This window comes from Petromyzon marinus, chromosome 33 (assembly GCF_048934315.1).
Source record: "Petromyzon marinus isolate PM22_M1 ecotype Great Lakes invasive population chromosome 33, UKy_Petmar_22M1.pri1.0, whole genome shotgun sequence".
Taxonomy (NCBI): domain Eukaryota; kingdom Metazoa; phylum Chordata; class Hyperoartia; order Petromyzontiformes; family Petromyzontidae; genus Petromyzon; species Petromyzon marinus.
Genome location: NC_133699.1, coordinates 15199259 through 15221275, shown reverse-complemented (window position 1 = coordinate 15221275; position 22017 = coordinate 15199259). Strand labels below are relative to the sequence as shown.

General features: G+C 44.2%; 1 protein-coding gene across 1 annotated transcript; it reads right to left on the bottom strand.

The window, feature by feature from the left end:
- Window positions 1-7315: 7315 nt before the first annotated feature.
- LOC116948526 (uncharacterized) lies at window positions 7316-19027 on the bottom strand. The gene is made up of 5 exons (XM_032965277.2): window positions 18599-19027; window positions 14190-14309; window positions 12802-12991; window positions 12296-12440; window positions 7316-10678 (listed from the first exon to the last, which is right to left on the bottom strand). The coding sequence occupies exons 2-5, from the start codon at window positions 14293-14295 to the stop codon at window positions 10484-10486; spliced, it is 636 nt and encodes a 211-aa protein (XP_032821168.1). The 5' UTR covers window positions 14296-14309; window positions 18599-19027; the 3' UTR covers window positions 7316-10483.
- Window positions 19028-22017: the final 2990 nt, after the last annotated feature.

The following is a 22017-nucleotide window of genomic DNA, read 5'->3' as shown; positions in this document are numbered from 1 at the left end:
TCGCCGAACCCCTGAACTGATGTATTAATGTCCCGTTCTAATAAACACGACCGCTGCTACTGCAACTCTGCATGTGGGTTCTCTCTGTACGCCACGGCCATGCCGCCGCCCCGCCGAGGCTATCGCCCTCGCTGGGCCCGGCTGAGCCGCTGCCCGTTCCTGAACTCGCCTGCGCCATCCCCTTCCCACACTTTCTGCACTCTCTGAGTGCACATCAGCCTCGCAACTCACAGAGACGCTGCGCATTCTTCAAGTCCAGTCACGTATCGCCCTCCCCAACATCTTTAACTTCTCGTCATGGTGCACAACGAGCACAAAATCCTGGACGATCCGATCATTTGCTTTGCATATCCAGTGGGAGGCGTTTTCCCATTCATTGACTCTGATCATTATCCATAATAAAGGTTTGTTATGGTTAGATTGCATCAATATACATGTGTTGTTAAACCCGCCACCACCCGACACAGCCTATTAGTAAGGTTTGTCACGCAAACAAAGAGTGCCAAACAGTTACTAGTTCAGCACACCGGTGTGTTGGAGAGTAAACCCACAACATTTTGATAATTTGCTCTTGGATCCCGCTCTGCTGATTGGATGGTATTTGGATACTGGACTTGTAACTCTTCTTCCTCGCGCCCTACACAATTATGCACACACTTTCGCAGTAACCTTAAACCCTCTCCTTCTCTCCGCATCCACGTAAAAATACCAAGCGCCGCACAGAATCTCATTAAATACAGCGCCGTCATCGCCCAAATTATTACACAGCGCCACCACTACCATCATCCTTAATGCCATTATACCCGTCACATTTCAACCTTATAATTCAGTCACAACACAAGATTTGGTGCACTTTAACTTGAGATGTGGTGAAATGTGTAACAAGCAATATATAAATTGAAGACGTAATAAAAATGATCATATAAAAGACAGCCTAAATTCAAAATCACTGTCCCAACAAATTAAGGGAGGGTTGGAGGTGAAGGGGCGATTAAAAATTATCATAGGATGACCACTGTGCCCTGCGGAGTAGCTGTCATCTGTCAACAGAAACAAGTTTAAATTTGCACAGGTGGAATTTATCCAAAGTGAAAAACCAAATGTAGTTATGGGTTTCTGTGCAATCGGTGCTAACTGGTCTGAGACAATCAACTCCGAGCACTCGACAACCAGGTTTAACCCACCGGATGTCAGTGGTATCATCTCAGTGCTGCAACCTCATGTAGGGCATCTCAATGTACAGCCTTCATTCTTGTGTCACCTCGTACAGATCTTTACCCCAGTCATATGTGTAGCGTCATGCCAACGATAAAATAAAGTCATCACGCATGTTTGAACAATAAAGTTCACTTGCCGAGGATGACCCTAGCGGGGTTTCAGATATAAAGCCAACACAGCGAAAAAAAACTCATTGGTTATTGATAGCCATGGACTGCAAACAATGTGAATCCTGCCAAATGTATCATCTCATAACTGGTAAAACTACATATCTGATCAACATCTTACGTAATAACATTCAGAAAATATAATACAGTTGTAAAGAAAATGTTTGAATCATGGTTACTGAAGTTGTACTTAGGTTATTATTACACTTGCTCGTGTTATAGACTCACATGATGCTTTGTATTATTTGGGTATTTCGGTAAAGTCACGTAGATAGGTTCAAAGAAAATAACAAAATAACAAAACATAACAAAAACTGCAATGATGCTTTGTGTTTAAGATATGCAAGTACGTGCCGGAACTATTCACAGCGATATTATCAGTATCTGAGAGGCCGATACGACAGTCACCTCCTGCTCCTCTCTGTATATTTTATACATTATCTACAGCTGCCCTCTTACACGATCCCTCTATTTAATATTAATGTAGTGGTGTTATTTCACACGGACAACTTATTTTTATCCTGTGTGACTTTATTCGCACGGCTCGTCTGCTACGCCCCGCTCGCTCTCTCTCGCCCTGCTAGCCTGCTATGTTGCACTCTGCTAGCTTCTCCACTGCTAGCCTCTTACTATACACTCGATAACTTCTCTGCTGCTAGCCTCTTACTATACACTCTGCTAGCCTCTCTACTGCTTGCTTTCTCACCCTCACACTTAGAATTGTGTAAAATAAAAAAGGTAACATAGAGGAACACAACATCATGTTATTATCCAGTAGGGTAGGTGACTTGTCTTCTCTGATACGTGTAATGAGCGACTTCCGTGACATGTCGTGTAGAGGGTACTCTCTTCTTTATTCACATTCGGGCACACCACAGGCAAACCTTATCCTTCTATTTAAAGCTTTCGTGACTGCAATGATTCATCTTCTTTGGTTCTTTCGGTAAAGTCACGTAGAATGATAATAAAATAATAAATTGATAAAATAAAATAACACAATAATATTCTCACGACGTTTCGGCCACAACACAAGCGGCCTTCATCAGGTGAAGGGGGCGAGACTGTCTGGTAGGACAGCGCTGGAGTGAAAGAGCCACGTTCAGATACGGCCTTTAAGCTGTGTGAGAGGAACAAAGCGCCTTGACAAAGGAATTAGCATATAAAATTTCGATTTAAAGCTTTCGTGACTGCAATGATTCATCTACTTTGGTTCTTTCGGTAAAGTCACGTAGAATGAGAATAAAATAATAAATTGATAAAATAAAATAACACAATAATATTCTCACGACGTTTCGGCCACAACACAAGCGGCCTTCATCAGGTGAAGGGGGCGAGACTGTCTGGTAGGACAGCGCTGGAGTGAGAGAGCCACGTACGGAAATTTGAGGCTTAAAAGCCGTGATCTGAACGTGGCTCTCTCACTCCAGCGCTGTCCTACCAGACAGTCTCGCCCCCTTCACCTGATGAAGGCCGCTTGTGTTGTGGCCGAAACGTCGTGAGAATATTATTGTGTTATTTTATTTTATCAATTTATTATTTTATTCTCATTCTACGTGACTTTACCGAAAGAACCAAAGAAGATGAATTAGCATATAATTTAGCATTGAAATGGCTGAATGATTAGCTTGTGACTGGTCACAGAAATAGCTATGTTAAAAGTTAAAGCATACACACCCGCAGAGGCACCCATTGTTAAAGGGATTAGCATAGAATTTAGCATTGAAATAGCTAAGTTAAGGCATACACATCTTGACAATGGAATTCGCATAGAATTTAGCATTGAGATAGCTGACTGATTAGCTTGTACCTGCTGCAGAAATAGAGCTTGTACCTGCTTTAGCAATAGCTACGTTAAAGTCAGAGCATACACATTCACCGAGGCCCTTAGTACAAATCAAACAGGAGAATTTAGCATTGAAATGACTAGGCGAATCCAGCATTGAAACAACTGAGTGATTAGCTAGTGACTGGTCACAGAAATGACTACACATCTGAGCTATTCACAGTACTATATAGTGAACCAATAAAAACTAAAATATAAATTACCTTCATGTTATCAATAAACTCTATATTCTCCAATCAGCTAAGCTACCAACAATAAGTAGTTATATATCACAATGCTATATGGCGAAAAAATGGGTGGATTCTTACCCTCAAATTTCAGCACCACGGGCCCCGTTCAGACGGACGAGTTCGTCCATGGTCGGAACAGAGGAGGGGGAGAGAGACAGCTGCGAGGCCCTAGTATGCTCCATATTGTAAAACTATACCATTAACCGTGGTGTGAGAGGTATTAAGAGGCAATGCTGGCGAAAGAGCTGCGGTCTGAAGGTCATCGTAAAAAATACAATTAATTAAGAACAGAAATGATTTAAAACATCTTTCCAGTGGTTACTAAGCCTGAATCCATCTTCTCGGTTGAAATTGTCTCTGTGCTTGTATATGTGAATGGCCTCATGAACGAATCTCTCATGGTAGCCGGTTGGTTTGCAAAGAACCTCCGTCTTGGAGAAGTCAATGTCATGTGAGCCCACTGAATTATAACAGTGATCTGCCACGGCAGAGGAGTTCGTCCTACCGTGTTTCAAGTCTGCTTTGTGTTCGCGGATGCGGTCCGAGATATGTCTTTTGGTTTCTCCAATGTAGCTACTACCACAGAGGCACTTTAGTTTGTAAACGCCCGGGTACTGTATGTCTGGAACAGCATCTTTTACAGATGGAACTAAATCACGGATTTTATGTACTGTGTTGAATCGGACCTGGATCTTGTGTTTGTTCAGGATTTTGGAGATCTTTTTAGTGACCCCTGCAATGTAGGGTAAGGTGATGGTTTTGAGTGGCTCCACAAGAGGATCCTTCTTCATGACTGGAGTGATGGCTTTGCGGATTGTGTAGTCGGAGTAGCCATTAGCCCTGAGAGCCTGGTGTACGTGCTTGAGTTCACTGGTAATGTGTTCCTGGTCGGAAATGCATTGGGCTCTATGGTATAGAGTCTTGATGAGGGAGTTCTTCTGGGATGGATGGTGGTGGGAATCCGGTTTCAAGTAAGCATCTGTATGGGTAGCTTTCCTGTAGACAGAGTGGCTCATTGAACCATCATGTCTTCTTTTAATTAAGACATCCAAAAAGGGTAGTTGGCCATCTTTTTGGCAAACTATGGCAAACTACCCTTTTTGGATGTCTTAATTAAAAGAAGACATGATGGTTCAATGAGCCACTCTGTCTACAGGAAAGCTACCCATACAGATGCTTACTTGAAACCGGATTCCCACCACCATCCATCCCAGAAGAACTCCCTCATCAAGACTCTATACCATAGAGCCCAATGCATTTCCGACCAGGAACACATTACCAGTGAACTCAAGCACGTACACCAGGCTCTCAGGGCTAATGGCTACTCCGACTACACAATCCGCAAAGCCATCACTCCAGTCATGAAGAAGGATCCTCTTGTGGAGCCACTCAAAACCATCACCTTACCCTACATTGCAGGGGTCACTAAAAAGATCTCCAAAATCCTGAACAAACACAAGATCCAGGTCCGATTCAACACAGTACATAAAATCCGTGATTTAGTTCCATCTGTAAAAGATGCTGTTCCAGACATACAGTACCCGGGCGTTTACAAACTAAAGTGCCTCTGTGGTAGTAGCTACATTGGAGAAACCAAAAGACATATCTCGGACCGCATCCGCGAACACAAAGCAGACTTGAAACACGGTAGGACGAACTCCTCTGCCGTGGCAGATCACTGTTATAATTCAGTGGGCTCACATGACATTGACTTCTCCAAGACGGAGGTTCTTTGCAAACCAACCGGCTACCATGAGAGATTCGTTCATGAGGCCATTCACATATACAAGCACAGAGACAATTTCAACCGAGAAGATGGATTCAGGCTTAGTAACCACTGGAAAGATGTTTTAAATCATTTCTGTTCTTAATTAATTGTATTTTTTACGATGACCTTCAGACCGCAGCTCTTTCGCCAGCATTGCCTCTTAATACCTCTCACACCACGGTTAATGGTATAGTTTTACAATATGGAGCATACTAGGGCCTCGCAGCTGTCTCTCTCCCCCTCCTCTGTTCCGACCATGGACGAACTCGTCCGTCTGAACGGGGCCCGTGGTGCTGAAATTTGAGGGTAAGAATCCACCCATTTTTTCGCCATATAGCATTGTGATATATAACTACTTATTGTTGGTAGCTTAGCTGATTGGAGAATATAGAGTTTATTGATAACATGAAGGTAATTTATATTTTAGTTTTTATTGGTTCACTATATAGTACTGTGAATAGCTCAGATGTGTAGTCATTTCTGTGACCAGTCACTAGCTAATCACTCAGTTGTTTCAATGCTGGATTCGCCTAGTCATTTCAATGCTAAATTCTCCTGTTTGATTTGTACTAAGGGCCTCGGTGAATGTGTATGCTCTGACTTTAACGTAGCTATTTCTAAAGCAGATACAAGCTCTATTTCTGCAGCAGGTACAAGCTAATCAGTCAGCTATCTCAATGCTAAATTCTATGCGAATTCCATTGTCAAGATGTGTATGCCTTAACTTAGCTATTTCAATGCTAAATTCTATGCTAATCCCTTTAACAATGGGTGCCTCTGCGGGTGTGTATGCTTTAACTTTTAACATAGCTATTTCTGTGACCAGTCACAAGCTAATCATTCAGCCATTTGAATGCTAAATTATATGCTAATTCCTTTGTCAAGGCGCTTTGTTCCTCTCACACAGCTTAAAGGCCGTATCTGAACGTGGCTCTTTCACTCCAGCGCTGTCCTACCAGACAGTCTCGCCCCCTTCACCTGATGAAGGCCGCTTGTGTTGTGGCCGAAACATCGTGAGAATATTATTGTGTTATTTTATTTTATCAATTTATTATTTTATTATCATTCTACGTGACTTTACCGAAAGAACCAAAGAAGATAAACCTTATCCTCTTCCTTCTCCGAGTACACACGTAGATATTAGCATCCCTACAGGCTACACGTGGTCGATCCCACAGCATGGTTTCGTCCGCCCACTCCCGGCTTCGCCGCTGGTTCACGGCGCGCCGGCGAGGGTGGTAGGACTCCGCAGGAGATCTGCCACGTGGCAAAATGACGGAGAGAGATGACGGCGAGCAGCACCGCAGTCCGGACCCAAGGCTCCCCACACCGACCACAAGTCCTCCTCCGCCTCTGCTTATATTGTCGCAGGCGCGCATTGGCTCCGCCTCCGGCCACGCCCTCTCATGGAACCTTCTAGCCGGTTGCCGGAGTATCTCGGCCAACCCCGCCCTTTACCTTTGGCCAAGATACCTCTCCCTTTGGGATTGGATGATGTTTATAGTGGTGCCTATGCCTGTGCTTCCCTTTTCCAACCAGAAGATGTCACTATGTTATTACAGAAGCACAGAAATCCTCTTTTAAAGTTTTAGACCGAAGTTTTAAAAAGGGGTTGTGTTTGAGGAAGATGTCAATTTAAGAAATGGGGGGTGGGGGGGGGGCTATTCTATTTCTTCCGAAGCTGCCAGCCCACAGTAATAGTTGCTGCGTAAATCTGCAAGTAATGCTGAGGGGAGCCACCTCCGAAAGTCTCAATGGCACCGGCACTGGGCGCTCCCGTTATGACTCTGCAAGCCTCCCGTAGCATGCTCACTTCGAATGGCCAAGGTGGCTTGCTCGCACGATGCCCCTGGACGTTGTCACTTGGCCTCAACTCTTCCCAGTTAAAGAGTGTATTTGTTAACGAATAGCTTTATAGCAGTTGTCAAAATTACACATGATCCAATATGCTGTTTAAGTGGTGGTGTAAAAACCAAGTGATATCATGTATACAGGATAAGTTATGCATTTTTATCCTCTTTACATTGCTCTAATTTTTAAGCATAATGGTCTGCATTGGTTAACATTAAAGAATATATCAGAGTTAGGCTACAGCTATACAGTAGTTTTATTACATTTTGACTTAAAGCTTCCGTGACTACAGGAATTCATATTCTTTGGGTCTTTCGGTAAAGTCACGTAGATAGTTTCAAAGACAATAACAAAAAACAAAAACTACGAGGTTTCGATTGCAATACAAGTGGTCGTCTTCAGGAAAAAGGGGATTAGTTTCCAAAGGCAAACTATTTATAAGGGTTTTAAATGGGGGTAGCCCAAATGTCAGCCGCCAATGTTAATGCAAATGGTGGGCAGCAAACCTGACGGTGGTTGGTTTTCCACCAATCAAAGGGCTGCCAGGTGAAAATTAGCATGTTAATGAGAGATTAGCATGTTAATGGAAGATCGCAGAACCGCAACCGAGGGGTCGGCGCGCGAAGAGCTGTGTTAGTGTGAATCCTGTGAAAGCACAAGTTTGAAATGGGCATAAAGCACAACTAACATCGGAAGGTGGTAGGATGGGAACATCATAGCCAATTATGACTTAAACTGGTTGCTAACGTCCTTCCAATGATTGCTCAGTTTGTACCCGTCTTCTCGATTGAAATTGTGTCTGTGTCTATATATATGGATGGCTTCATGAACGAATCTTTGTTGATAGCGAGTGGGCTTGCAAAGTACCTTCGTCTTAGATAAATCAATTTCGTGTGAGCCCACCGCATTAAAACAATGATCAGCCACGGCTGAGGTATTGGTCCTACCGTGTTTAAGATCTGCCTTATGTTCACGAACACGGTCCGAGACATGTCGCTTAGTTTCCCCAATGTAACTACTGCCGCAGACACAGCTTAGTTTATAGACGCTCGGGTACCATGTTTGCCCTCCTATAGCCCGCATACGCATATAACCCGCAGACGTATATACCCCGCAAAAATAGCGTTTTGTATAAAACAAATTTCAGAGATCCAGCACCTCCATATACCCCGCATGCATTCATATCTTTAAAGTCGTTACCGCAGCTTAATTTCATCATATGAGTACGAAGTTCACATTTGTAATACATTACACTATCAATTGTTAACATTTAAATCATAACGTGCACAAAGAATACAAACTAACCAGAAACGAGTGAACTTAAAACAGTAAATAAGTAACAAAAGTAAATATCCAATAAATAAGTAACACATAACTGGTAGATAAGTACGTACAGTTTTAGTACTGGTAGATTGCGCACTGCACAGACAATAGCGGCACAACGGTAACGCCATTGCCTCGCCCCCAACCCCCCACCTCTCTCTCCCCCCAGCTCACCCATCGCCGGTAAACAAAGTGCGCCCATGTCGTTTCATTGTACAAACAATTCGAATAATTTAAAACGTGATAACGTGTGCAATTTTATTATGAGTGGTTTATTCAGCAGTGCTTTAGTCAAAGGTAAGTGTTGCATAGTGGATAGTCCTACCATGAAAAAATTAAACGAGTTATGACATGTAACACGTGTAAAAGATTTTTGGGATAGCTCGCACCTCCATATATCCCGCAGGGTCTTGTTTTGTTTGTAAAAATGGTATACCCCGCGGGTTATATGCGGGAAAATACGGTAATGCTTGTCAGGGAACACATCCTTCACAGATGGGATCAGATCACGAATTTTATGTACTGTGTTAAATCGAACCTGGAACTTTTGTTTGCTCATGATTTTGAAAATCTTTTTAGTGACCCCTGCTATGTATGGCAAGGTGATTGTTTTAATTGGGTCCTCAGATGGTTCTTTCCCAACGGTTGGGGTGATAGCTTTACGGATTGTGGAGTCTGAGAGCTTGGTGTACGTGTTCCAGTTCACTGGCTAGGTGATGACGGTCGGAAATACATCGACCTCTATGGTATAGAGTTTTGATGAGGGAATTCTTCTGGGATGGATGGTGGTGGGAGTCAGGTTTTAGATATGCATCCGTATGGGTGGCTTTCATGTAGAAAGAGTCTCCTATTGAGCCACCTGGTCTCTTTTTGATTAGAACATCCAAGAATGGTTGCTTGCTGTCCTTTTCCACCTCCATAACTGGCTATGATGTTTCTATTCTACCACCTTCCAATGTTAGTTGTGCTTCACGCCCATTTCAAACTTGCGCTTTCACAGGTTTCACACTAACACAGCCTCTTCGCGCACCGACCCCTCGGTTGCGGCTCTGCGATCCTCCATGAACATGCTAATATCTCATTAACATGCTAATCTCTCATTAACATGCTAATCTCTCATTAACATGCTAATTTTCACCTGACAGCCCTTTGATTGAGGGAAAACCAACCACCGTCGGGTTGGCTGCCCACCACTTGCTTTTAAAGTTATAATTTGAGTGTGTGTTAAGGTTAGTGTGAGTGTTTTTGCTGCAGTTACTTTATTTTGTTTAATTGTCCAGGAGCGCCACCCTGAATCGTAGGACTCTTTTTTCAGGAGGGTCCTGCAATGCGTTTTTTTATTTTGAGAAGATTTCAGCCAGTGTCCTCTCGTCTGTAACCATTGGATATGCAATGGATCCAATAAAAAAAATCATACAATTTGTGAGTGTTTATACAAAAGCCATGAACCCGGGCACCTGGAGAAAACCCACGCACTTGAGGGGGAAACATTATCCCTGTATAGATGGAAATAAATTATTAGTCCACTTCCTGTACCGCCATCTTCTGGCAAGTCAGGGGATTGCTCCTGCTCGACGCCGACGGGGAGTTTCACAGCATTCGTGCAATCAACCATTTTCATGACCATGGGTGAAAGTAATTGCTATGGTGAGAGCTATGAATAGCAAGGTTACCCGTGGTCATGTGGATTTTTCTCCCGGTCTTCTGGTTTTTCCCTCCACATTTAGAAACATGACTTTACAATATTTGGCTGCTACACATTTGCACTTGATAAGCCACTTCGTTGAGCTATTATTTATGGCCAAATCGCTTCTAAAAAAGAACTAATACCTCAGTGGGCCTTAACTGTTAAAATAAAAATAATAAAAATAGTAAATTAAAAATAGTAAATTACCCATATGACTAGCTTATTTTTAACATTACATTGTATGACCTTTTGCACGTCATATCCCGTTACCCTCGTCACAGTGCCCATAAGGACTCCTCTCGGTGAGAATTAAACCACGTGTGTCTTTCGGCTGGGAAATATTCGCCAGTCGACCCCCTGACAGGAAAAGGAGATGAGCGAAGAGCGGCATCAGCATCAGCGTCCCAGAGTGTCCCTAGGCACGTGCAGCGTCTCCATCTGGGCGAGCAGGAATTCACGCGTGTGGTCGCACAGCGACTCGAGATGTGCCTGCAGCGCCGACAGCTGGATGTGCGCTGTGGCCAGCTCCAGCTGTAGCCGCGAGTTCTCCGCGTGCAGCGTGGCGTTCTCTGCCTCAAAGTCATTGCACCGCTACACACGACCAACGGCAGCACAGCAGAGGTCAGAAGGATCGGCGTTGCGTTACGCACACAACCCCTACGTGAATGTGCGTATGTGTGTTGAACTTCTTTAGCACCGGATGTGGCCAACCGTGCTAAATTACAGGAGAGCCTCCAAGAACCAGCATTCCCGGTGAAACTTTGTACGTGGTTTTGTTTTTACTTCATCCAGAAATTTGTCCCAATTGTACTATTGGAGTCACCTCACGAGGCGATGAATCCATTCGGAACTCTCGCACAGCAACGCGATCATCCATGTTAAAGAACGGCCCACTCAAGCAGATATCACAGACATACCTCTGAGATTTCTTCACATGACCTCTGGTCCAAAGAGTAGGGGACAGCAATTTCCCACCCAAAACTACCCGAGAGAGCAATAAATATTGCATGACAGGATAACTGACATTTTGTTATTCTAAGAGCTGGAATTTAACCAAATTTAGTACAAACCAAATCAATGTAAGGGTTTTCATGTGCAGTCATTAGTAATTGGGCTGAGACCTTCAATTCACTGCAATTACATATTAGAAGCATGTTTAATTACTGACAGCTGCCTGGATTCAAACCCAGGATTGCCAACTAAGTGCTCTGACCTCTTAGCCACCTGACCAAATTTTATTTGACAGGAGACGCATCACAAGATTTCAAAGGCACCAACAATCATGAGTTGTTGGTACTGTACGAAGATTGTTGGTACGGAGAGGTCCCCATTTAGCAGTGGACTTGGACTGACATGAGCAGCACACATACTTGTGGTGCCATGACCGCGGAGCAACTCCGCAAGCGTCGCGATTCTCCCCTACCCCTTCCCCTGAGTACACGCACGCACGCACGCAGCACACACACACACACACACGTAGTGTCCCAGTGGGGGATCGCCTGGCACAACGGGTTTTCATCCGAAGGGCCCCTAGGTGGGAAGTCCCGCGGTTTCCCGGTGCCAGAAGATTGGCCGACCCCCCCAGGACAAATCAGATTGCGGCGCCCCTAAATTCGCTTAAAATTGTTGTGTGTGCAGGTGCGAGTCTTAGTGCGGGTGCGGGGTAGCGTATAACTGCCCACCGGTGCATGTATGTTCGCACCACCGCCATAGTGCTAGTCTTTGTGCGGATGCGGAATTGGATTTAACCGCCCGCAGGCATGCACACGTGTTCGCGCAGCCGCTAGCGTTAGCTGTAGTGTGTGTTAAGAGGAAACCGCTCGCAGGTGTGGGTGCGGTCATACAGCTGTGCGCTGCGTTGGCGTGAGTGTTGGTGTGTGTGCAAGTGAGGACTATCTCTGTATGGCGGCAACCCAGTAGTTCAGTCATGTCCCTCAGAGAGGGCTTTAGCGCGGGGGGGCCAATCACCCGGTCAGTGGGGGCCCGGCGGGAGCCGATCGACGTGGTGGAGGAGGGAGTGGAGGAGGGAGTGGAAAGGGCGGACATCGCGCCCCACCTGCCCGGCGAGGGCGGTGGGGTGGACGTCGGCCCCCACATACTCATGTTTCCTGAAGTGAGCTGACCCCTGTGCGGCCGCAATCATTCTTTCTATTTCGGATTTATATAGCGCCCTTTCCAGGGCACTTTAAAATGAGCGGTGGCGCTCACCTCCTCGGCCTGGAGGGCCCTGCGCAGGGTGCCGTGCGGCACGGGCCCCGGCCGGGTCGGTGGGGGGGCCCTGCGGTTGAGCGAGCAGCCGCAGCTGGCCGCCCGGGGCCGCCCCACGCTCGATTCGCACAGCAGAGGCCGCGATCTGTGTGGAAAAAGCATGTTAGTGGGGAGGGTGAGCAGGAGCAGAGGAGTGTTGCCTACACTGAGTCACCGCTTTGAGAAAAATGTCAAGAGATCCAAAGCTTCCGATGTCAACGCACTGATCCAACATTTAATACCTTCTACCAGGTTCTAAAAGTGTTCTATGGTTGTTGCCCAACCCTCAAGGTCCACTCTTGCAGTATCCTACCATGTGGAATCAGGTCGCTCTCTTTTTCACTGACATCTGGGTGACCATTACAAAGCTTTTATTGGTAAATTGCCCTACATGCCTCCTGCACGGTGTTGTGGTTTCAGAGGGGATGGTATTGTTTCCTGTACCCCGTCGTGCACAGACATCTTACCTGGGGAAGGTATGCAGAGCTGAGGCAGAGAGCGCATCCCATGCAGAGCTCAGCTGAGTAGGCCACGGCCGTGTCGTTGACTCGGCTTTTTGTTTTGCCAGGTTTGCTTGCTCGGCCTGCCTGTGTATTTGGCTCTCTGGTTTCCTGAAGTCCCAGCATGGCTCAGGGAACCTCTGCTCTGACTCCATCACTGTGAACAGAATGTGGGCTGTTAGGGTTTTTCTGTTGCCATAAAAATAATGACAGAACCAAGTATTTGCATGATGGAAGCGGAAATGTCTGCTCCTATAACCTTGACACAGACTCCCCTATGCTGTAATTTAACCTTCATCGTAATGATTCAGAATTTAGCGTTTGAATATTCTTGAACATAAGATGTTATGGTCACTAACCAAGAACACATTTCTTGATAAAAGCACATATGAATCTGCTGGGACTTTACCCTGGGCCCTCGAGGTCAGAAAAATAAAAATCGAACATAACGTGTGAGGCTAGGGTTTTTATTTTGGGGATATCACCTCTAAAGTGCATAATTGGAGAAACTCCAAAAGGCCCAAACCAAGATTTCCTTCCTACCTTCCCGGTGGACTGGTGGGTCTAAGGGTTCAAAGTTTTCTGAGCAAGCTACTGCCTTCAGTGGGAGCCTTTTGCATGTTGCGCAGAGATCGCCCCAGCGTAGGAACATATTCTTCCCAATTCTGGTGTCCCCGGTGATGGTAAAGTTTCATGAAATTACTGATGTCTCGATTTCCACGTTCCGTCCAGGCCTAGGGACGACGCCACACCCCATTACCATCAGAACACGCTGCACCCTCGGGGTTTTATATGTGTGTATGTTGAACTTCCCTCGCACCGTACGTAGCCAACCATGCTGATCGGAGGTGTATGGGAAGGACAACAAACTAGGCACAAGAGGCAGTTCTCAAGAAATTGGTTTTAAATTTCAATTACATCCAAACTTTGTCTTACACAAGAGCAGGAGAGTCTCTCTCTGAAGTCCACCCCATGTTAGGGTTGGCTTTATGATGCGAATTGTTGACATAGGATCCAGGCAGGATGCTACATAAAGTAAATAAAATGAATCGTTAACCTATGAACAAAAAAATAAACATAGAGTGATATCTTTATTTATGTGGTCCTCGAATCCGCCTGATATCTGAATCACAAACATAGACTGACATAAAACACGGGATGAAAGCTGAAATGTACAGTATACAAGGAAGCATGGAGACATTAATGAAGATAATCATATTGTGAGACAGAAGAGGAATACGTGGATCAGAGAACAAATGCAAATTAGATGCATCATCTTCACTGTGAAGAAAAGTATATGGGCTTGGGTACGATTCATTGCACAAAGATATAATTTAAGAAAAACGCATACTTACCAGCGCTTTGCGTCATATTGGAGAGATTATCCAGCAGGTAGCCGAGCTGAGAAGCCTCGAATTCATAATCCTTGAGACTTTGTTTGCTGTTATTGCCGTTTTCCATTTCAGGTCCAGCAACTGTGAGCAAATTGCAGTGACACGGTATAATAATAATAATTTCTATCTCAACGTAACGTGGCAAGCCATTACAAGTGGGTTTTAGTACAATAATACAACTTAGATTTACAGTCCAATCATTAACACTACAATTGCATATGCATCTCCAGTTGTGCTCTCTAATCATGCTTTAGATGGAAATCCAGGAACATGCAGCTATAAACAGGAATTCCATATTTGTGGTCTGAGACCACTCTACAGTAATGCAATGTACATGATAACAATATAAACGTATAACATTACCAACGTATTTGTTTCACCTCAGGAGCATACAGATTGTTCACATGTTGACTTTCTTTGTTAATAAGCAGAAAAATGTTAAACAGTGCAATTGCATAACATAATGAAGGCTTGCGAGGATTGTTTTTATGATTGTTTGAAGACTTACGAAAGTGAATGGGGACAGCAAATTACCGTGTGCGCGATAATCAAACATATATCTCAATAGCACGAAAAACTAAAAATGAGCATTATCTAATCCGTTACTGGTCATATCTCATGCAGGGAAGGCAATAATCCATATCTTCACTACCCTACTGTGTCTCCTTTCAATAGCTCTTTCGGTAAAGTCACGTTGAAGGGAAACAATAAAATAATAAAATATATATAAAACAATAAAAAATTCTCACGACGTTTCCCTTCAACGTGACTTTACCGAAAGAGCTAAGAATATGAATTACTGCAGTCACGAAAGCTTTAAATCAAAATTTAATGCGGTAATGTTTCTTGAAAGAAAGTTGTGTTTAATGCTCGCTGCGAAGGAAATAAAGTTGAACGTGGCTCTGCAACAGAGCGAAACCATAAATGCACTGTGAGATGCATTTAGTTGCACATGCAACAAGGGTTCTGATTGACTGGGTGAGATCTCATGGTATTACAGCAATGCAATTGCTAATTTCACCATGGATGCTTTTTTATGCATATGGTAGTATGAAGATGTGTAATCAGTAAACTGGATTAACGTTATAAAGATACATAGGACGCTTCTATTGGTTATTTTACTCGTTTAATTTTTTTTAAATTTTCTAAATGCCTTTTTTTATTTTTAGGCCAAGCAGGTGTCTTCTTGCTGAGATTTCCTGCCTGGCTTACTTTGTTGGGCCGTTTAGGCAAGCAGGAAATATGGGGATCAGGCATCTTAGACTAAGATGCACTGGTGTAATCATTCCCCCCCCACCCCATGATGATTTATGATATTTAATGGTTCAGGGCTGCCATTTAATTCAATAATGTATAATTACGTCTCGCTTTTACCATCCAGGTTACAGGCCGAGACTGGTGGTGAAATCACCGCCAAAAAATGGAACACGCCCACAAGACAAAGTCCACGACACAAATGGAGATATGAGCTCAGCTCATTTGCAGGAGCCAGATTTGTTGTTGGATTATGAGACCATGAGGGATGACAACAGCCTGTGGAAGCCTTCATCCAAAAGTGGATGGATCATGACTGATGACGATGGTGATAGCAAAGACCACAATCTATCCAGAAAATTATAATAAAAATTGTTTTTTTTAATTAAATATTATCCCGCTTTCATGGGAAATACAATAATACAAAGCTTAAACTAAGACCTAACTCATTAAATGAAGGCAGCAAAACCACCCGATTGTTGGACACCTCAGGAATGATTATTTTTAAACCCACCAAAAACGACGCGAATAAAGACTGCAATTCATAAACGCTGTGCAAGATTTTGCAACAAGGAGCAGTGAACGCCTGGCGATTTGTGTGCAACTACTGTGTTCACCAGTCTGTAACAAAAATTATCCCCTTAATCCTGCTGCTGCTCCTCCTGCTGCTGCCACCACATCCGGGGCCCTGATCTCTGAAAAGGCTCTCAGCTCAATGTAGGGAGACGAACAAAAAAGGAATATTGTGCATATTGACTCTGACCAACAATAAGGTGCACCCTAGTAATTTAGTAGTACAGTGAAGTATGTTAATGCTGAGAAAAGTTTCTATGTTTAAGTTGAATGTCGATGTTTATGTGCGTTTGTGGGAGGGCAGATTTGCTCGTATGAAGAGGCTAGCCTCTGCCATGGAAATATGGAATTTCCACCATGGGATCTGGGGGCATTAATTTGCTCTAAACACTTACACTGTATTATTACAATCCCTCTTACCACGAAGTGAACTGACTGTAAAAATCTATCTATTTATATCCCTCTTTATGCTAGAATCTTCCATTTCCTCTGCCTGCCTCTGCCTATATTCAATACGATAGTTAGCCAGTCTAACTCGAACCTCTTGCCTTGGCTATTTCAACTTAGCCTGCATCCTCTCATGTTGTTTATTAGGAGTATTCCATTCTTCTGAGTGAAAACTCTGTGTTCCTCCTCATTCACTCCTGGAGAATAACATCTCTGCCACCATCACAACCACAGTTGATGTTCTCCTTATACAACCAGCTCATGTGCAGTTTACGAGATGGATCGTAACTTCACAGGACTGTGAAAGATGGCGACAAACTTGGGGACGATTTCACACAACAGTGGATTTATCATGGCTGACGACGATCAACGGAGTTGGGAAAAGTCATGAGTCAGTCACCTGACAGCAATAGGGGCTTTGAGAAATGGGCTTCGTTGGACCTTTCAGCGTGATAAAGCTATCCGAGGCAGAGGCTAGTGGGCGCACACATACACGTGGAAGAGCTATTGAGGATGAGCCACTCCTCTCTCCTCGCACGACCACCATCGCCTCCCTTCTTCTGCCCCTCAATATTGTTTTTTTTCCATCCCCAAATTCTGCACGAATAGAATTAGATTCCTAAACATATTAACTTGCAAAGCATGTCCAGCACCAGTGTGTGTTGTTATGTCGCAGCAACAGATCAATGTCGCGATGTCGTCACGGCCAACGCTGTAGATGCCACCACACCTCGCATTCTAAATTTGGAGGGAAAAACCGGAGGACCCGGAGAAAAATCCACGCGACCACGGGGAATAACATGCAAACTCCAAATATGCAGCAGGCGTCAGGCTCGGGATCGAACCCACGGCCTCCTGTATACCTGGCGAGGCAGTTAACATCTTGCCACCGTGGCCCCCTAAGATCTGCCCTAACAGTCTCCCAACATCTGGCCTGAGGTCTTCACCTTGGTCGCCGGACCGACATAAGACCACTCCAATGCCTGCCTCTGCAAAATAACCCCTTAATAAAGCTAATGTAAACATACAGAATTAGACCACTATATTTATTCAGGGAGAGTTTTTTCTCAACTTATGTGCGGGTCAAGGGATCGGCAACCAAAATAACAAGTTCGAATTCGGAAAAATAAACTCAATATTTCAAGATCTGCAATGAATAAGAATATGTCTTTATACTGGAGGAATCCGATGAGCTATAAGGCTATTTTCTCAGATGCCCACTGAATATGAAGCAGCCGTAGGTTGCCGACCCCAGTGCTAGCCGGACAGATTGTTAGGTGGAGGTACCCACATTGCACCTTACCACAAGTGGATCAACAGATGACTTTGTAGCAGTGTTATCATGGGACAACAAAAATTATATTGTATGAAGCAATTCGTCCAAGGATTAAACCACCAGGTTGGGCATTAAACGAATGTTGACTGAGAGTCCAGTGTACGAGCTTATACAACTATACACTACTAGCATAACGTTTTATAGAGAAGTCGTCAACTGAAACGACCGTATAAAATGTGTAAACTATTAAAAAAAAGTTTTCTTTATGAACTATAAAGTCATTAAAGTAAGAAATAAAGCGAGACTGTGCTTGCTAAGTGCGTGCACGCAATGCAGATGTGTATTAAATATTGACTCAAACGGAACGAGTCGGACATCCTCAACACGAGCTACACATTTCAAATTATGTAATGGAGAACACATAAAGCTTTTTAAACATCAAAAATAAAACAGCCAATGCGTAAAAGTATGACCACCGGTTCTGTTGTTTAAGTAACAAGACAAAGCTTTTTTTTTCACTACAAAACCTAAAGGCAAGCAGCATGTACGCCGTGTCACCAACAATACGAATCACCCAACGCTGCGTCCATGTTTACGCAGCTTGGCGAGTGCCGTGGATGCACTAACTCGAGAGGTCACCCGCAGGAACCCAGTGGAGCGTTCCCAGCCATCAGGGATGTTTTTATGGGAACAGATCCAGCTGTGTAAACTATTCCAAACCACTTCCCCGATATCACAGGAGCCAAACTCTCACATTCTTTACATACTTCCTACGCATGTTCGACAAATGAACATATAATTATAATGTAAAAATCCTCACCTCCGCCAAATGAATCCCTCGATATCTTAGTTTCTGGTCGTTTTCAGCGCGGCATCTCTTCCTGCGCAGCACGCTCGAATGAAAGAACATCCGCTGCTGTGAAAGAACACGGAGCTGGCTGGGAAGGGGGAGCGCCGGGCGCTGACGGGGCGGGAGGGAAGTTGCTGTCCCTCTGGCGAAGCTGCGCGGCGCGTTCCGTGGCTCCACCGCTCTTGGCGTGAGATGGAGAGGAAATGGCTTGCACACTGGGCCCTTGTCTTCCTGCGAGGGCAGGCTCTGCCAGCCAGGCTTGACGCTTCAATCGGAGGAGGGATGAGTGACGCGCAAAGAGCACACTCAACCTCGCCTCCCGTTGCTTCTGTTGGTCATGAACCCAACCCGCGTGTCCAATTTTCACGACCCGTGAGCCGAGACTCCTCCACTTAAACTGATTGGCCCTTTTTTTAGGCAGGAATTTTTGCAGCTATGCAGCAAGGAAGGAGGAATTCCAGGAATAAAAAAGGCCAGTGTCGTAATTTACTCGACCCAACGAAAAACCATAAAATGTAAAAATGCAGTGGTAAAATGCACACCGGTGCCCTTTTTGTGATACTTGTTAAACAGGGCGCCTTGTGGGTGTAAATTAATCTAACCAATATCTGCGGGAACTCTACAATGTGTTTCCATATTGTAGGAAGTAGTTTTTCCTTTGCAGGAAACGGGGGTTAGAGATTATTATTTCGCGTAAGTATGCCTTCACTCATAATAATTATTAATACTACTGGATATAAAACTTTTTTTTATTTTAATAGCTAAGACCCACTGAGCTATGTAGCTCTTTTTCAGAAGCGACTGGCCACAAATGATAGCTCTCAACAAAGTGGCTTATCACGCGGAAATGTATAGCAGCCAAATACTCTAAACGCGTGGTTCTAAATTGCGGAGGAAAAAAACTCGAGGACCGGCGAAAAATCCACACGACCACGGCGAGAACTCCGAATATAGAGGCGTCACGATCTCCAGTATACCAGGCCAGGGAGATAACATCTTGCCACCCCGGCACCCCTTAACTATTTGTCCATCCACTGCTAGATGAAGGCCTCCCATGCTGCATCAGTAATGGGGTTGTTTGACCATACTTCACCATGCTTGTTTTGAGTATTCAGCTGACAGGAAGCTCCCGAGAAGCTGCTCTCTCACTTTATAAACACCTGCGCAAAAACTAGCCAAGCAGAGTTCATACACCAGGGCTTTAACATGTGCAAAAATACACGTCAACACGGTTCACTTTCCTGATGGAGACATTACACCAGGGGCTTCGACAACCCAGCTTAAAGAATGTGCATCTCTGGGAATATGCAGATATCTTAAACAGCATAAACACATTCCTTGCAATGCATAGCAGCAGATAACCACGTGAAACTGTGCAGTTAGTGCTTTTCTTAGAAGCTGCAAATGGATTTAAATCCCATTCGCTCTTGTATATTTTAGCTGCGACTGTTGCCAGGAAATATGATAAGTAATGTATGAAGGCTATATGTTGAACTTGTTTCGCACCGGACATAGCCAACCATGCCAATCGGGGGAAGGACAACAAACTGAACACAAAAATCAAGTAAATATGGATAGCTGTAGAAATTAGACATTAAATATTTCTAGATTTGAAGCTTTCGTGACTGCAAGGATTCATACTCTTTTTTTCGGTAAAGTCACGTAGGTAAAATAAAATAAATTAAAACAATTAAATCACGACGTTTCGGAGGCAACACAAGTTTCCGTCTTCAGGTGGAACAGTCACAGCAAGATCGCTGCATCAAGTGGGGAGGCTCTGAGAGCCTCGAGCTTAAATACAGGTTAAGGGAGGGGGGGGGCCAAGTAGGGGACATTGATGGGGTACGGGGCTAAGTTAATCCGTCTTTTGTTATGTTGAGGGTACGGGGGATGCGGTGGGTCACTGCACGGGGGCAATGGGAAAATGGAAACAAAATGTAAAAATTTCGGAAAGAATATGCTGTGTGCTTATAAGGTAGACTTGGTTTATGAAATCTTTCCAGTGGTTGCTTAATTTTAAACCATCCTCTCGGTTGAAGTTGTGTCTATGTTTGTATATCTGGATGGATTCATGGACAAATCTTTGGTAATAACCGGGAGGTTTGCATAGTACTTTGGTATCGGAGAAAACAATATCTTGAGAACCCGCTGTGTATTCTCATGAGATTGTTTTCTCCGATACCAAAGTACTATGCAAACCTCCCGGTTATTACCAAAGATTTGTCCATGAAGCCATCCAGATATACAAACATAGACACAACTTCAACCGAGAGGATGGTTTTAAATTAAGCAACCACTGGAAAGATGTCATAAACCAAGTCTACCTTATAAGCACACAGCATATTCTTTCCGAATTTTTACATTTTGCTTCCATTTTCCCATTGCCCCCGTGCAGTGACCCACCGCATCCCCCGCACCCTCAACATAACAAAAGACGGATTAACTTAGCCCCGCACCCCATCAATGTCCCCTACTTGGCTCTTCCCCCCCCCTTAACCTGTATTTAAGCTCGAGGCTTTCAGAGCCTCCCCACTTGATGCAGCGATCCTGCTGTGACTGTTCCATATGAAGACGGAAGCTTGTGTTGCCTCCGAAACGTCGTGATTTGTTTTATTTTACTTTACCTACGTAACTTTACAGAAAAAAAACCAAAGAGTATTAATAATTTCGTAAATATGCAACCTCTATTCTAGTTTATTCCACATTAAAGCTGCCTCCCCCGTTTTATTAAATACCTCCATCGTCGTTAGCATTATGCTCATCGTTTGGCCTGGCTTTAGTACTCACTGTGTTCTAAAATTAGAAACATTTTTTTTATTTTACCAGGTAAAGCCCACTGAGCTATGAAGCTCATTTTCAGAAGCGACCTGGCCACAAATTACAGCTCAACAAAGTGGCTTATCATGTGGAAATTTATAGTAGCCAAATATTCTAAACGTGTGTTTCTAAATGTAGAGGGGAAAAACAGCATGACCCAGAGAAATACCCATGCGACCACGGGTAGAACTTGCTAACTCCAAATATACAGGCACATGTCCATCACTGTGATAAAGCTGGAGTTTACGTTGTTGTCTGCATTATCCTATAGAAGCATTTCGCTATCCAACATTTACGTGTAAAATGTCTGAGCGTCTCTTTGCTCAAGTGAGCATGAGATGGTGACCATCTTTCTCGGCAGCTTGTGGCCCCGGTAGAGATGACGCGTGGCCCGCTCGTCATTGTTTGTTGCCATCACAAATGAAAAAGAAACCCCGTTGTGACGCACATTTTACCAAGCTCGACCAAGCCACTAATTTATGGCATAGGGACGTTAGCCATTGTTTACATTTCCAAACAAACCAATGTGCACAACCTCGGATATAATTACAGGAAAGGATTTTTTGTGGGCA